Source organism: Rhagoletis pomonella, unplaced genomic scaffold (assembly GCF_013731165.1).
Source record: "Rhagoletis pomonella isolate Grant_MI unplaced genomic scaffold, Rhpom_1.0 Rhpom_scaffold_00012, whole genome shotgun sequence".
In the NCBI taxonomy this organism is placed as follows: domain Eukaryota; kingdom Metazoa; phylum Arthropoda; class Insecta; order Diptera; family Tephritidae; genus Rhagoletis; species Rhagoletis pomonella.
The window spans coordinates 7287717-7303160 of record NW_023458566.1 but is presented as its reverse complement, the minus strand read 5'-3'; the positions used below and the strand labels follow the sequence as shown (position 1 = coordinate 7303160).

The following is a 15444-nucleotide window of genomic DNA, read 5'->3' as shown; positions in this document are numbered from 1 at the left end:
TTATCTTCTGCGTGAAAATTTTATCATATTTTATCATAATAATGAGATTTTTGGAGATGTTTTCAAATCAGTCCAGCTCACGTAGACCTCAATATTTTTCCGAAATATTTTAGCGGTAGTTTTAAAGTATAATAAATTGTATAGTTCCGTTGGAAAAACCACAACTTTCTTTTGGTGAGGCACCCTAATGTACATACATATATTTGTATCTACTTGTGCACCCACTAAAGTATTAAGTGGGGGTTACTTTAGTGCATTGCTCCAGTGCATGGTCAACACTTTGAAAATTTTGCAAGTAACTTAATTTTCCAACATCGAACGGTATACGATAAATATCGCTTCAAAAAATGTTATATTTACATATGCTAAAGACTTAATATTATACAATGTAATTAAGTAAGCTTTGTTGTTGTAAATCGTGGAGTGCATGGCTAAGCTCAATCCCGGCTCTGGCATAACCGTTCGCGCATCCTGGACAACATGAACGACCCACGTTTGAGATGCTCCGTCTGGAATCTGGGGTGACGACAGAGAATGAGGGAGCTTTGGTGGGGACACTCCGACTTATTCGGTTCGGTTAAGGGCTTACTAAAGTCAACGGCATCTGTTTACCAGTAAGAGCGGCTTTAAGCGGGTGTCTGTCTGTCTTTGTAGCAAGCGGAGCGATGTATAGTAAGTAAATGTTCAGTTCAGGAAATGCGATGGACAGAACATGTTGCGACATGTACTACATGTACAGCTGCCATAAGACGTCGCACAAATTTTGTTTGGTCGGGGGGAGAATTCGAAATCTTAGTTCACACGGTTAACTCCCAGAGTTTTTATGCACACGTCCCGACGAAGAAAACGGACGATAAGGTTAGATTGTAGTGGTTGCTCCAGACAAGGAACACACTCGGACAATGGAGCGATTATCCTAGCTCCAAGGAAATTGAATAAAATATCAACGCCCCATTTTTCAATAACTCCCATTTTTTCCATGAGTTTGGCGTTGATATTATATATCTCTTTACTAAGTTGCAGCACTCTACGATGAATACTTCCAGAGATATGTTGGGTGAAAACTTCGATTTGTATGTGAGGTGCCACGCCCCCCTTGCTATATCGAAATTATTTTTCTTCTATTTTCATCCTTTGGGGGTTGGGAATCGATGTCCAAAATTTCAAAAATAACGGTACAGTTGTTCTCGTGTTTCTCGATTAGAAAACAACGGCTTTCAAAATATATATCAGTATATATGACAAATTAAAAACATTTCTTAATTAAATGCATCCTATGGAAAAATGTTTATGAATAATTTTTTAAATAATTGCAGGCATTTGAAATCAATTTCAAGTATTTTCCAAAAAATTCGTAGCATTCAAATGTAAAAATTTGTTTTCTTTCATTTTCTACATAAATAAATAAAAAACTAGAGCTTTTTTTAAAAAATCGCCACGGATAGATCGATGCGAAACTTAATTCTCTTATTAAAAAAAAAAACAAAAGAAACATGAAATCGGTTCATATTTGGGCTCTTAAAATTGATTTGTCCACAGCAGACTTTTTTGCCCCACTGTGCACCGTGATATAGATTGGAAATAAAAGAAAGTGTTTTTTGCAGTAGTGCATTTACGAATTGGCCCGATATTGACATGCTCGGCATGAAAGCTTGGTCTATAAGTACGGTGACCATAAATTTGAATTTAAAATGCAGGACAATTTTTCAAAAATATAGCTACATACTATATTTACGAAGAATAAAAATAACAAAAACGTTTATAGTATATGTTTCTAAATTCTATGTAAAACTTTAAAAGTAAATCACATTTTCTTCATTGGTATCAATCTTTTTTTAAATTAATATTTATAAAATTATAATAAAACATATTATAATTACATTAGCCTACACGAAAAGTGAACCTTTTTAAAAATAATTTTATAGGCAAACTTTGGGTTGTTCAACACGAAAACAATACCCATTTTTCAAAGAAACGTTTTCAAGTTTTTTTTCAAACAACGAATTTTTTTTATTTTTTTTGGTATTTTCGCAGTTATTCGTCAAAAATCGACGCAGAGGTATTTATGTGCCCTTTACAAAAATATATAATTTGTGTAGATTGTGTTACATAACATCTAAATTTCTCATCCGATTTTCATTACCTTAGGCTCAAAATTTACTGTAATGACACTTCTTCTTTATATGGAATTTGTAAAATAATGAAAAAAATAATCAAGTAAAACTGTGTAGTTGATTGATAATCTTACTTGTTTCGACTTTGATCGCTTGTAGTATTAATAATTTTCATTGAAATCAGCACAAGTTATATATTTTTTTAAGAGGCACATCAATACTTTCCCAACTTACGTGGGTCGGGGGATTTTTTCATGAGATATTAAAGAAAAGCTCCGATAAGTAGGTACCAAATAACGTCCATACATTGACTGCGGCCGCGCAAAATTTTGTAACGCACTGACTGGTTGAAGTTGCAAAATCTTCCTCACTCACCTTCATGTAGTTATCAATCAGTTATCGACACTGCCTATATTTTGATAGGTAAAGTGCTTCGGCCGTTAATTTTAAAATACCGAATAAAATGCGGGACAAATGCAGGACACTGGGGAAAAATCAGTACATTTTCAAGTTTTTTCTCTTTTGAAAAACTACGCAGAGCAGACCTTTGAATAACAGTACGGTCCTGCAAAAAACAGGACGGATGGTCACCGTATCTATAAGCGAAGCATTTACCAGTTAAGAGAAAGCGGCGAAAGAGGTTGTTGGTGTAGTGCTGAACGATAATTAAAAAAAGTACCTCCTGCAGCAAACAAAGAGTCAAACAGAGATGAGAAGGCTTTGAGAGTTTTTCGGAAAACTACTCTACTCAAGATATATGCCTTCGTCCGCGAGTGCGACGGATACGATGAAGAAATGATGATGCTGGAAGTAGAAGCTCCAGCCCGGCATGTCAGAACGCATCTATATAAACAAAAGAACCAGGTCCAGTACTACAAACCACAAGCACTGGCTCCGATGCTAAACATTTAAGTAATAACATTCACAAGGGGGCCCAACTTCACCAACTCCCGCCTCGTGAATGTCGTCATCGGAGAGCAATCACCACCTACTGCCTCGAGAGACCCGCCCTAGTAGCACGCTGAAATTTTACCTATCCAGCTCTATCCAAACAAAACGTTTTCTTATTCTATCGTAAGTCAAGCTTGACAACGGTTGACGTTCCCGCGGAAGTGGGTCTACGTAACCGTAACGATCCATATTTATATCTGGCCAAATACCATCACTCAGCTGATGCTCCAAAAACTCTTGCGAGGATTTTTCATGGCGTTACAACAAGGCAGGGTTAAGTAGTCACAACAATAACAACAATGATTCTGCTAAGTTCGATATGTATGCAGGAATGATGGCGGACCGGTGAGAAAATCCAATGGGCGGAGGCCTCCACGAACAGAATGAAAGGACCGAGAGGAGAACGAACTTTTAAAATGCAATATCAACAACTCATACTTTTCGCCAATCATTAAATTAATGTCTCTTAAAAAAAAAGAAAAATATCTTTTATGTAGTTGCTTCATCCAACCTTAAATTTATTCCTTTTTTTCGTTCTCGTTTTTTACATTACGTGGATACATACATATTTATGTACATAGAATTAGTAAACAAAAATAGAAAAGAAAAGTTCATATTTAAATTAGTTTGGTTAAGAAATCTCTTATTTTAATTTATTTTATCATTTTTTAGATAGTAAAAAAAAAACTATATATGTAATTCAATAAGTACCAAACAAAGCTAAATGCGCGCCTACATACATACATCGTTCTTGATGTATGTACCTATTCTGTGCGCTTCAGGTGGCACTAAGTTTATTAATCACAAAAGCAAATTCATTTATCCATATCGGTGTAAGCTAATATTAGTAAGATACATATTTTTAATGATAACTTTTTTGTACAACATAGAAATTCAGTCAACTAATTTTCATTATTGTAACGTGACAATCAATATCAAGTTGAGTATTATTCTGTAAAACATCTTGAGAAACTGAAAAATACATCCAATAGTTTCTTTTTCGTAGTTACAATTTTTAAGGCAGTTTCTTACTTAACGACTAGAGCAAAATATTAGGTCAACTTTAGCGCATTTTACATTGATCCATTTAAACTGGTTTCAAATTATTTCTCAGCTGTCGTTTTTCGTATAATTCTTGTATGATATCTCGAAATAGCATTGGATTAATATTTACGCTAACCTTAAATAACAAAAACCAATCGCCGAAGGTCATATTCTCAAGAGCTAGCTGCACCTGTGTTGAAGACATTGGGCGCAATTGTGTGCTGATCATTTTCATACGAAAGGTCCTGCTGGATATGAGAAATAAACGATAGAACAAATTTAACCCAGCAATTATAGCCATTATGATGAACCAGCACCAGAGGAAAGCAAAGATTTTCTCATTTAATATATTCAACGGTAGAATACATAAAACATCGCGCTTGTTATGAGATCCACCAGGACCAACTGAATAGTAGTCACATTTTGCCAGTTTCGGAAAAATTCGCGAAGTAATGCGATTCCAATTATCCCAATCATAACGTGGTATAGCAGATAAAGCCTCAATGTATTTTGTCCAAAAGTCATTTAAAAATACGTTGAGCAACAAAATGTTGATTACCTGAAAATAAAATATGCATATATATGCGTGTACATTAAGAGTGGTGAAAAATAAGTAAAGTCGGAATTTTAATGCTCTCACCAACTAGGATTGTTTTATATAGAAAAAATATACCCAGAATATATATGAGAAAAAACATCACTTCGTATAAATAGTATGGAATTCTTGAAAATTTATATTTTTCGATCAGAAAACTCTGGTTCTCTTCATGAGAGTTTCAATACTTTATTGTTTTATTTAATCATTTTTTAATACTAATAATTTTTTATTTATCCCCCACTGCATTTTCTGGTATTTTCTGTGGTTTTGGCGGACCTATAAAATATAGGTTCATCAAACAACCTTTGGACCCTACAGCCAGGCCTTGAACGGCATTCACAGAGAGGCAGTCTCGAGTTATGTAGACTCTCCACCTGTGAATGCCGTTCTGGGCATACAACCACCAGACGTGGACGAGACAGAGTTTCGTCTGCCTGGGGAGACTCGGGCCACAATAGCCCCCACTGCACTCTGGTTAATGCAGCAGGTTGAAATCATACCTGAGCAGATTAAACGAACTGAACCCCACGCTACTGACGCCCCTGCCCCTGTGGACAGACCCCATCGAGGCTGCACGCTTTCTGGGGCTACCGCTAGTAGAGCTTGACGACAACGATTGAGGGACTAACCGATCTGGGCGGGGTTGTGGTAGCCGCTACAACAACAACAACATTAGGAATCTCCTGAAGAGAACACGAGTTTTCCCCGATTGGAAAATATTGATTTTCAAGAATTCTATGCTTTCTCGAAGGGCTTTTCCCATGCCCAATTTACGCGGATGTATAAGTATCTATTATTTAGCATTACAAATGAATTTCAATATACACTTTTTAAGGTGCGAAAGCAGAAGCCCTTCATTTGTGCCACTCCATACAAAAGAGAAAGGAGAAAGGAATATATAGCGGAGGGCCTTGATTCTCAGGAAGGCTTTCAGGGAGAGCTTTTAACTCCTGAAATTATCTACTGGGTATGTACATATACTTAATTCTTCTATTTACGTTCAAATTTAAATATTCCAATACTCACGCTGATTATAAAATTTAGTACTTCACATGATAAGCATTTTACCATGTAACAGAAGTGTATATCTTTATAGTCCGTTGAAAAATAATCGACCAAAAGCTTAAGGCGGTCCACATAAATACTTTCCGGTACCAATGCATGACCTATAAACCAACAAATATGTACATTAAACCCAACCAATTATCAAATTGAAAGCTTATTTATTCGACACTCACCAGCTTCGTAGCATAGCTGCTTTAGACGTTGACCCTCCCAAATCTTCCACAGGAAGGATGGAAAATAGAAGATGGCAGACTGCAGCAACAACAACATTATGACCCATTGATAGTAGCGCAAATATACACGCTCTGTGACTCCGGGTACCTCAGCGATAATTCCTTCTGCTATGTAAGGAGATGCATCATCTCCAGTCTGTGTACTTAGCAGTTTATTCCCATGTGGAATACGATCTCGCACATCGTACACATTGAAAACATATGTGCCCATTGTCCAGCAAAATGAGTTAACAAATTCACCGTACATGCGCTCGCCCATACATTGTATGGGTTCACCGAAATATTGCTTGGCCGATAACAGAAATGAGCAAGTCAACAAGAGGACCACTGTGCACTTGGAATGCAATGTGAATACCACATCGTATATGCGGACTGATTTAAATTGCAAATATTTGGAGAGCGGTCTCACAGCGGCATACATGGTCACCGTTTCTGGAATAAAAATTTCCAAAAAATCGGACACGAAATCGGAAATTTTGTATTAATTTTGAGATGACAAACGCATACGAATGCGAAAACTCGGCAATTTCCTTTGAAAACCACACCAACACGCGCTTTGAATGAAAATTTTTTGGATTTCTGCAAATAACGGCTTATTCGCGGTTTCAAGAAATGCATTTTCCAATCTACAACTACCAACAATCTATTACAATGTCAGTGTGGCATTTAAAAGCTAATTTCCAGTAAAGTCAAATATTATTCCGTAATCATTTCATTGCTTCTTTTAATACGCTGTTTACATGAAATGATTTTAGAAGCGATTAGATGAATTAAATGTTGGCTGCCGAACAACTTCGTTGAAAACGATTAGTTTAAACACCACGGTCCACCATAACCAGTAATCGCTTGACACTTGTCACGATTTTACCAGAAGAAAATTTCGGGTAAAATTTTGCAACTTCATTCTCTCCAGAACTCTCAAAAAATCGCTCTCATTTGCAGGATTTTGGAGGAATTCGGAGTACGGAATCATTTTTCCTGTAACTTCCTGCAAGTTCCTGTAAAAACCTGTAAGTTCATGGAGTACTGGATCAGAGCTTATGCCATATCATTCCGTTTATACACCATTCTGTCATCATGATACCTCCGAATTCCGTTAATTTTGATCGAAATATATAGATAATCTTCTTTATCCTGGGTTTCGCCCGAAAAAGAAATCACCCGAAAATTGTTCCCATGCCCATGGTAAATACATGGAAACCAAAAGTGTAAAGTGAGCCGGTTCGGGAAAAAATGCAATTCCTAATAAGGCGGAATATAAACATGCAAACATATGTAAGTACCGTTAGAAGACTTTTGATTCTTTCATGAACATTGCTAAAAAGCCTTGACTTTCGTTTTGCGACATTATGAATACCCCCATAACCTCGGTGTATAGCAAATCTATTACTTTATACTGCGAACACCCTGTTTCGAACAGCTGTTGTAATGCGTTAATGCAACACTAAACACGGAAATGACCAACCCCATTGCATTTCTGTGCATAACCGTTAAAAGTATAGTCACTTCTCAGCGTATTGTGAAAATTATTGCACTCGCTTATAAATTTAATTACGACAAATCAGTGAAATTAAATGCATTAAATTGTAAAACTATGTGGTTGCCGAATGAAAAATTAACAGTGTCAACTCAGGTAAACAAAAGTGAAACATTATTCATTAATTATTGATTTTTCCCATACATATGTATGTGCCGCTGACTTTTTGCTTCGTCTCTGTGACTATGCAGCTACTACAATGCTTCATATGGAATATCCACACCAAGCCATCTATGCACCGTTAAATCAGGTGATTACAGATTCGGACGAGGAATCTGAGGAGGAAATACATAATAGCACGAAACATCCAAAGCATCAGCTATACCACCAAAAACAGGTGCATCAAAACGGAAGTGTTGTTGGTAAAAAAGAACCACCCAAGAGTCTTGCACTGCGACAATTGCAAAGCAACTTGAATACAGCACATTTCACGCATAACGACGATTCGCTTTCATCAACAATTCTAAGTGAGTGGACATACCGACACACATACATAAGTATAGTTTGTACGAGAAAATCTTTGTAATAGGATTATAGATTATACGCGGGAAATTTTTGATGCGTATGTATATGTATACGTACATATCGCACACCGTCTTCAAAAGAGTCACAACTCAAAATTTGTCATTTTTGAAACTATGCATGGAGCAAATTTTTGTTATAATTTGTTTAAAAAAAAACTTAAGGTAAAGTCGCCCTTGCCCATATGATTAGCATGTGCTACGAAATAGTTTTTCGCATTTTCTGACGAACGTACTATTTTGAGTTGTGACCCTTTTAAAGATGGTGTGCGATAAGTTCATACATATGTATGTAGGATTATAAAAATGTACGTGCATTTGTATGTATTCTAGCACGTACATACCAGTCTAAATTGCTCTAACCAAAGGACGATGTTTATTATATTAAGTCATTCCATTGTTCTTTACAACACATGTATCTAAAAATGCAATGAGTGTTAGGAAAGGGATTGAATCACTATTTTGTAAATCGGATAGCAAGATGTGCGCAAAGCACTAAAAAATCAAGAAATATGAAGCTATATATTGGTTAGCTCTAGTGTTTAAATTTTTAAAAACCCTTTGCTAGGATGTGTGGTTTCAATAGTATATTTAAACAAGTCAAGTCTTTCATAGCCTATGAAATGGACAAAGGTGTATCGTACATTATTAAGATCCCATAATATCCTAAATTTTTGTTGTTAATAAGCATTACATTTTTTTATTTTACAGGCAACCAGACAATCAATAACCAAACCAGATCAGGACCACAGCCCAGCAGTTACACGACCAACATGCAGAACACTTTTAGATCCGTCATGATGTCCGATATTGGCCTGAATGATCAGGCCAGCAGTTTCTCGAGCTTTAATAGCGACTACGATGAGCGCAATCATATTGATGCAGATAATGTAGCCATTTTGGGACGTGGTAGCTTAAAGGATCTTAGCACTCATGAGCCTATGTCTCCGGCGCGGCGTTGTTGTTTTATATCATCACTGCTTTTATGCGTGTTTGCCATATTCGGTTTCGTGTGGCTGGTGCCCTGTAATGAAACATGTCCTGCGCCAGTAGATCAAGTACGCACACACAATTGGTTGAACAACTATACGAAAATCGAACTGAAGGGTGGTGTACACATTGTCGGCGGATTGCGAAGTTGGGAGAATAATTTAATATTCTTGTATCGTGGCGACGCCTTTTTTCCCAATAATAATAATGCAAAGCGTAACGGTATTATCTCGTTAATAGGCAGTTCGGGTGCTGTAGCCTGGTACGATGAGATGATAGACGAACCTGTTGCTATCGATTGCACGCTGATAGACGTAGATCGGAATGGGCGTTCCGATTGTTTGGTATTGGGTGAGTTTGGTGAATTGAGCGCCATCGATCCCATTTCAGGCGAGTGGCACTGGCATTACAAAGAACGTTTGCCACACAGAGTAGATGCTTTGGACTTTCCAGTGATTTTACCAGATTTAGATGGTGATGGTGTTTTGGAGATATTAATGGTAACCAGTGTACCATTCGAGCTGCGTACACGTAATCTTGTGCACAAAGGTGAACTACGCGCTGGCAATCATCGTGTGGAGGAAAGAAATCTCTTACGTATACTATCTGGGCGTAACGGCAAGCCCATTGGTGATGGCTTTAAGTTGCAAGACTGTGACGTGGTGCATAAGCTGCAGCTGAAGAATCCTGAAAAAATAACCTTCAACTGTTGGCGCAATAATACAGAAGCGCAACGTTCGAAAACCTTAGCGGATTTATTTGCGCTTATAACGAACAAATCTATTGCCACTGGCCAGAAGTTATTGCCGGCATCGAAAATCGCACAACATCGCCACTACGGGCAACGTAAAGAAATCGATGCCCAGCGCAACATTTACTCGCTCAGTGGACGCGAACTGGTGGTGGAGAATCGCGGAAAATGTCCGGATGATTGCAATGTCACATTCGTGCTTCGCGAGACACGCAACAACAAAACTACTGTGCTGCGAAACTTTACAAATTCGGCAATGTATGGCATGGTGCCAGCGCAATGGCATTTCAAAAACACTGAGAAGGAAAAGTCAGGCTTTGTAATCAAGTTTTGGAAGTGGAACAACCACAAAGAAACGCTTCGTGGACCAATCAAAGAGGATGCGCCCGGGAATGCATACTATACGCGCACTAACCAGGCTGCATATGCAAGTAAAAAGGCCAAGTCTCATGTGGGCAAAGAGAATACTACAAAAACAACGAAGCAGAATCATATCACAACAAATAAAACAAAACGACAAAGTGGGAATGAGAAACTACACAATGGCCAGCAGCTGGTGCATGAGTTTCCCACAAACACGTTCAGTGCATTCGACCATCTCATACAGAAGAGGCACACATACACGCTACCCCTTGCGGAGCATAATGTAACACGTGTACGACGCAGCAGCAGCAGCAGTAATTTGCTGCTCAATAATTACAAAATGCAAATGATTACAGAAACTGTAATGCTGGTGATTTTCGTGGGCGCTGAATATCGCATCGAAAATACCTCGCAGAGCAATATTGTGCAATTTTGTCGCAATGATCATAATGAAGTCATCTGCCAGCCGGATTTGAACAATCAGGAGAATTCGATGTTAATAGCCGATTTCGATTCGGATGGGTCACAGGAATTGGTTTCCTATTCTTCAACATTTACACAGCACGGCGAGGATCCGGAAGATTGGAAATTAGTCACTTATGTGCGATTGTTGAGACTACAAGCAGAGCTGCCCGGCATTTATGGCGAAAAGCAACTCGACTAAAACAGTATATAAGCGATTCGATTTTAGTTTTGATGATAGTGAAGAGGGAAAGTCATTTTGTAGCCAATGTTATAAATACTCGTACATATAAGTACACAAACATACATTTGTAGTATATCCAATTGTTCTCATATATATTTTATAAGTATACCAAATTAAAAATCTATATAGTACATTATATACACATAGCAAATCTACTAGTTGACTACATAGTAAATACGCTTTAAACATACAGACATAACGTATAAAGTAAAATAAGCCGGAAGGCTTATTTTATAGACATACGACGACAATGCTACAATAAGTTGTCCTCAGCAGAATAATTTATATCAAAATAACCAAACGACTTCTGTGTAAATATTTTTCCAACTTCTCCTATGTATGTTATATTATACAAAAGCGATTCAATTTGAACCAAACACGCAATAACTTCAATGATTATTAAAATTCGCATACATAGCTAGCACTGTCGTCGTACGTCGAACTACTTGACCTAAACTATTGTATTTACATAATTACATACATACATAATTAGCGAATCAATCTACATATTACCAAAACTTTTTCAAATAAACGTCGCTCCAAAGTTAATTAACTTCAATTTGTATGGCAACACAAACCCTTTTTACCTAACAATCTTCTCCGTTGACTACGCGGGCACAGTTACAACATCAAAGCATAAGTCGCTGAATTGCATTGTCGAATCGGCTGGAGTTGTCAGCAGTAAGTGACTCTTAACTTTTATTTTAGTTTTTGCCGGCAGCTCACCTACATTATTTTGCGTACTTTTCTTGCTGCACGGCTCTTCTCTATCAGACGTTTCTTTTTGACCATTCTGAGTTGCATGTTTAACCTGATGTACATCGAACAAAGCCTTGTTTATGGTAGCAAATGTGCAGATTTTGCACTTATACACAATCGAATCGGCGACTTGTGGATGCTTTTGTTGCACGTGTCTCTGCAAGAGGAAAATGGTATTTATTTAAAATTTTTCCTTTAATATAAATATAATATAATATTAATAAAAGATATGTTTCATTACCTGGTAAGCCACACTTTGTATTGACTTGTAGTCACAGTGCGCGCAGGAGTACATTTTTGCATTCATATCATGCGTCATTTTGTGACGCCGAAACGCATTATGATCGCTAGAAGAATAATCGCACATACTGCATTTAAAACGCCTAGAGGGCTCATGTGACTGCATGTGTAATTTTAAAGAGGAGCGCGAAGTGAGTACCCGCTCACATACCTCACATTGCACCGCTGCAGCGCCATTCTTGCACAAATGCTCCCGTAATGTTCTCTGATGCGAAAAGACTGCATCACAGTCCTTACATCGATGAAAATTGCGTTCAGACGTTGAAAATACTGTTGCAACCGTGGTTGAAAGCGATGTCGTCGCTAGATCTTTGCTTTCAGCATTTGTTGCAATATCTTTCTTAGTGCTCTCGGGCTTCAATGTCGTCGTGGAGGTTGCTTTGTTGTGGTTGCGATGCCAACGTCGATGATTTTTCAATTGTTTGGTATTCTTAAAGGCTTTTTCACACTGATCACACTTGTAGTTGCGCTCATCGTAGTGGATTTTGGAATGTGTATTTAGTAGACGCGAATAGATAGGAGTTTTGAAACTACACAACTCACAACTGTATAGCTCCATGTCAATTTTATGAGTACGCCAAAGATGTGTGTGCAATGAATTCCAATTTGTGAAAGGCACTTTGCATTCTGGACATGCCATGCTCACTGGTGAAGAATCGCTGGAATAAAACAGAAACATATATGTATGTATGTATGTATGTATGTAGCAAATACGACAATATGTATACAAATTTAGATTTCAGTGATCGGGTTTTACATATCGCACCTTAAATTATGCTTAATTTATCAAATAAAATTAACCATGAAATTAACTTAGAACTGAAAATTTTTCAAAAATTATTTTTTACCATAAGCAGTTCACAGACCATATTTCTAACGTCCGCAAAATTTCTTCTTCATAATTTTGCTGACGTCGTTTGCGCAGCTTCAACAGTTTTTTGCCGCTTCTGAACATTTGGACTTTTTTGAGTTGACGGTTTTTGATTTAGGGTGTGATATGTATGTAGGTCGGATTAATCTACGTGTGTCTTTCTTACCTGCTATGACATTTTATGTGGTATTCGAGAGTGTTCGACTTCTTAAACCGGAAAGCACATCCCGTTATTGTGCACTTCAGGTAAACGCCATCTCCGTTTCCGTTCTGCGGGTGCTTGCGCATCTTGGTTATGCCTGTACGATTTGAGCCAAACGGCCGCCCGCGCACGGAGGTTCCGCCCGTGACCGAAACAGCAATTGGCGTTTTATTTTTTGTTTGCTGTTTTTCTTGCTCTTTTGTTTTATTAGTTGTGGTTGTTGATTTCTGCAACAACAAATTGGCGCTAGGTGTTTGCATTAGATTATTTGCGACATAGATGCGACCACGTTCCGCATGCGCTGTTACTGTGCTAGTTGCACTGAAAGCGGCGACAGGTTTTGGCAACTGAATCGGTGGTAACATTGGCACAAGTGGCGGTACTGGTAAACCAGTTGGTTGGTTGGCAATGGTTGTTGCTGTATTTACGGTATTATTTAAGTTATATGTTACAGAGCTCATTGGAGTGAGTGGTGGAATGTCAGAAAAGTTTGTTGCTGTGTTACTTTTTTGAGGCAGCGCTGCTGTAGTTTGTTCACCAGGCGTGGCTTGATTTAAGCGTTCCGGTTTCAATTCTTCTGTAGCGCCTGCTAACTGATCTACATCCATTGTTGCAGGCGCTTTCCGCGCCTCGGGCAAAGTATCATGACAAACTGCGTTGGTGTCCACTCGATTATTATCAACATCACAAATTGGTGCTGATAAAGCATTATCAGTTTCGGCGATTTCACATTCGAATGAGAAGTGTGCGTTGTCTTGTGGCTGTATCACACTTGCTGGCAATGCAATATCTTCCTCTGTTGCTTGTGGCATCGTACTGATATTGATCCCAACGTTTGTCCCGGTGAGCTCTTCCATATCTGGTATTGAAATGAGTGAAACTTGCGGTGTATCCAAATCATGTATTATCTTTTGCGATGTTGGTATACTTGGTGTCATAGTGCTAGTTATTATTTCCCGGATATCATCACCCAGATCGTAGTCATCATGCCAACTATTTTGTGTGGAAAATTCGTTCAGCTTAAAACCTTCGCATCCGTATGATATAGCCTCGATTGCATTGCTGTCGGTGCACTGTTCAACCGCAGACGTTTCACCACTCCCATTGTTCAATTGCGTGAAATTGTCGCTGATATCCTCTTCACCCAAGCTAGACTGATTGCCCTCTAAATTAGGCGCTATGAGATTTTCAACTTCTTTTCTATTCATTAGATTCAATTCATCGACTGTGCGCAGGTGTAGCAAGCCGCGCGGCTCCTGGAACTGTGGTTCTTTCAAAATGTCAACATTTTTAATAAAAATTTTCTGTTTTGGAATATTGGTCGGCGTTGCAGTCTGTGTAGCTGGTTGGACATCTTTCGCAAAAGTGTTTATATGTTCGTTAATTATGTCCATTTGCTGAGGTGGCGGCGTAGGTTCAATCATAATTGGAGTTATCGTATCCACATAACGACTGGATTCCATTAAAAAGTTGTCCGAGTTCGCTTCGTTTCCATAAGTGAATGTGTCAGCAGAGGTAGCTGTTGTCGTATTAACCAAAAAGTTGCCGCCCCCATTATCAAAGAGATATTGATCAGATATAGTGCCAAGAGGAAGTTGAGACATTCCACCATTAAATGGCGGCACCGTAGGGTTTAAGCTTTCCACATTTTCAAGGTAGGAGGTAGCGATTTGTGGTAGCGAAGGTTGCATGAAATTGAAATTCATCACATTGCTATTGGACTCCGTAACGTTAGGCACATTTATACTGTTAGAGAATGTCATAGGCTCTTTAAGGATGTCTACGTTTTTAATATAAATTTTAGGTTTCCTAGGTTTTTCGTAGCAACTTGTAAAATTAGTGATGTCAGCTTCGTTAGTGCTTCCTACCAGTGGTTCCCTATTCGAGGTCATTGCATAATTACTATATTGTACATCGTTGTCATCGGCTTCTCCATCATTTTCTTCACAGATGTTACCGGCATCATGTAAATTCAAAACGCTACAAATGTTATTGAAATCGTCAAATGCTTGCATCTCATAATCACGTCGCATCAGCGCAGGTTCGCGCAACACGTCGACACTTTTAATAGAAATCTTTTGTTTAGGTGGATTCACTGGATTATTTACTTCAACGGGTGCTGTTATTGCTTCATTAGCAACATTGTCAATATTATTGCTTTTGCTGTGAAGATTTTGTTCGCCACTGGTGAGTATACCAATAATGTCCTGATCTTCCATACTAATGCTACCTATATTTGCCAAGGTATTGCTATCATCGTTGTCAAAGTGAAAGAGACTATCACTAATAAGGTTATCTTGTTGCTCGATAGGATCTCGATGTGGTTCTCGCAAACATTCAACATTTTTCAAGTAAATTCTACTACGTCGCTGCGTTCCGTTCATTGAATTGACATTGGGGATAATTTCATCCGAGTTATTTACGTTATTTGTTGCATTT

General features: G+C 38.1%; 3 protein-coding genes across 3 annotated transcripts in view; 1 reads left to right on the top strand and 2 right to left on the bottom strand.

Moving 5' to 3' along the window:
* Positions 1-3607: 3607 nt before the first annotated feature.
* LOC118747758 (innexin inx5) lies at positions 3608-6768 on the bottom strand (the record flags this gene model as incomplete). Its single annotated transcript, XM_036481881.1, is given in 3 exon segments — positions 3608-4668; positions 5734-5873; positions 5946-6768. Coding segments are annotated over 3 exon segments (1137 nt in total). The 3' UTR covers positions 3608-4152.
* A 689-nt stretch (positions 6769-7457) lies between these two features.
* Positions 7458-10965, top strand: LOC118747756. Its single transcript, XM_036481880.1, has 3 exons — positions 7458-7638; positions 7734-8009; positions 8775-10965. The coding sequence occupies exons 2-3, from the start codon at positions 7742-7744 to the stop codon at positions 10829-10831; spliced, it is 2325 nt and encodes a 774-aa protein (XP_036337773.1). The 5' UTR covers positions 7458-7638; positions 7734-7741; the 3' UTR covers positions 10832-10965.
* Positions 10966-11372: 407 nt separating this feature from the next.
* Positions 11373-15444, bottom strand: part of LOC118747560 (general transcriptional corepressor trfA) — a 4905-nt gene continuing 833 nt past the window's right edge. The window contains exons 3-5 of the mRNA XM_036481609.1: positions 12970-15443; positions 11874-12591; positions 11373-11789 (exon numbers count right to left, since the gene is read on the bottom strand). Coding sequence (XP_036337502.1) covers positions 11481-11789; positions 11874-12591; positions 12970-15443 — 3501 coding nt within the window. The 3' untranslated portion in view covers positions 11373-11480. The remainder of the gene's footprint in view (positions 11790-11873; positions 12592-12969; position 15444) is intronic.

What these genes read in the sequence shown, in the direction of transcription:
- LOC118747756 (XM_036481880.1), top strand. Translation starts at nt 7,742, where the DNA reads ATGCTTCATATGGAATATCCACACCAAGCCATCTATGCACCGTTAAAT. An exon ending in GCTTTCATCAACAATTCTAA is followed by an intron (nt 8,010 to 8,774) that starts GTGAGTGGACAT and finishes TTTATTTTACAG; the next exon opens with GCAACCAGACAATCAATAAC.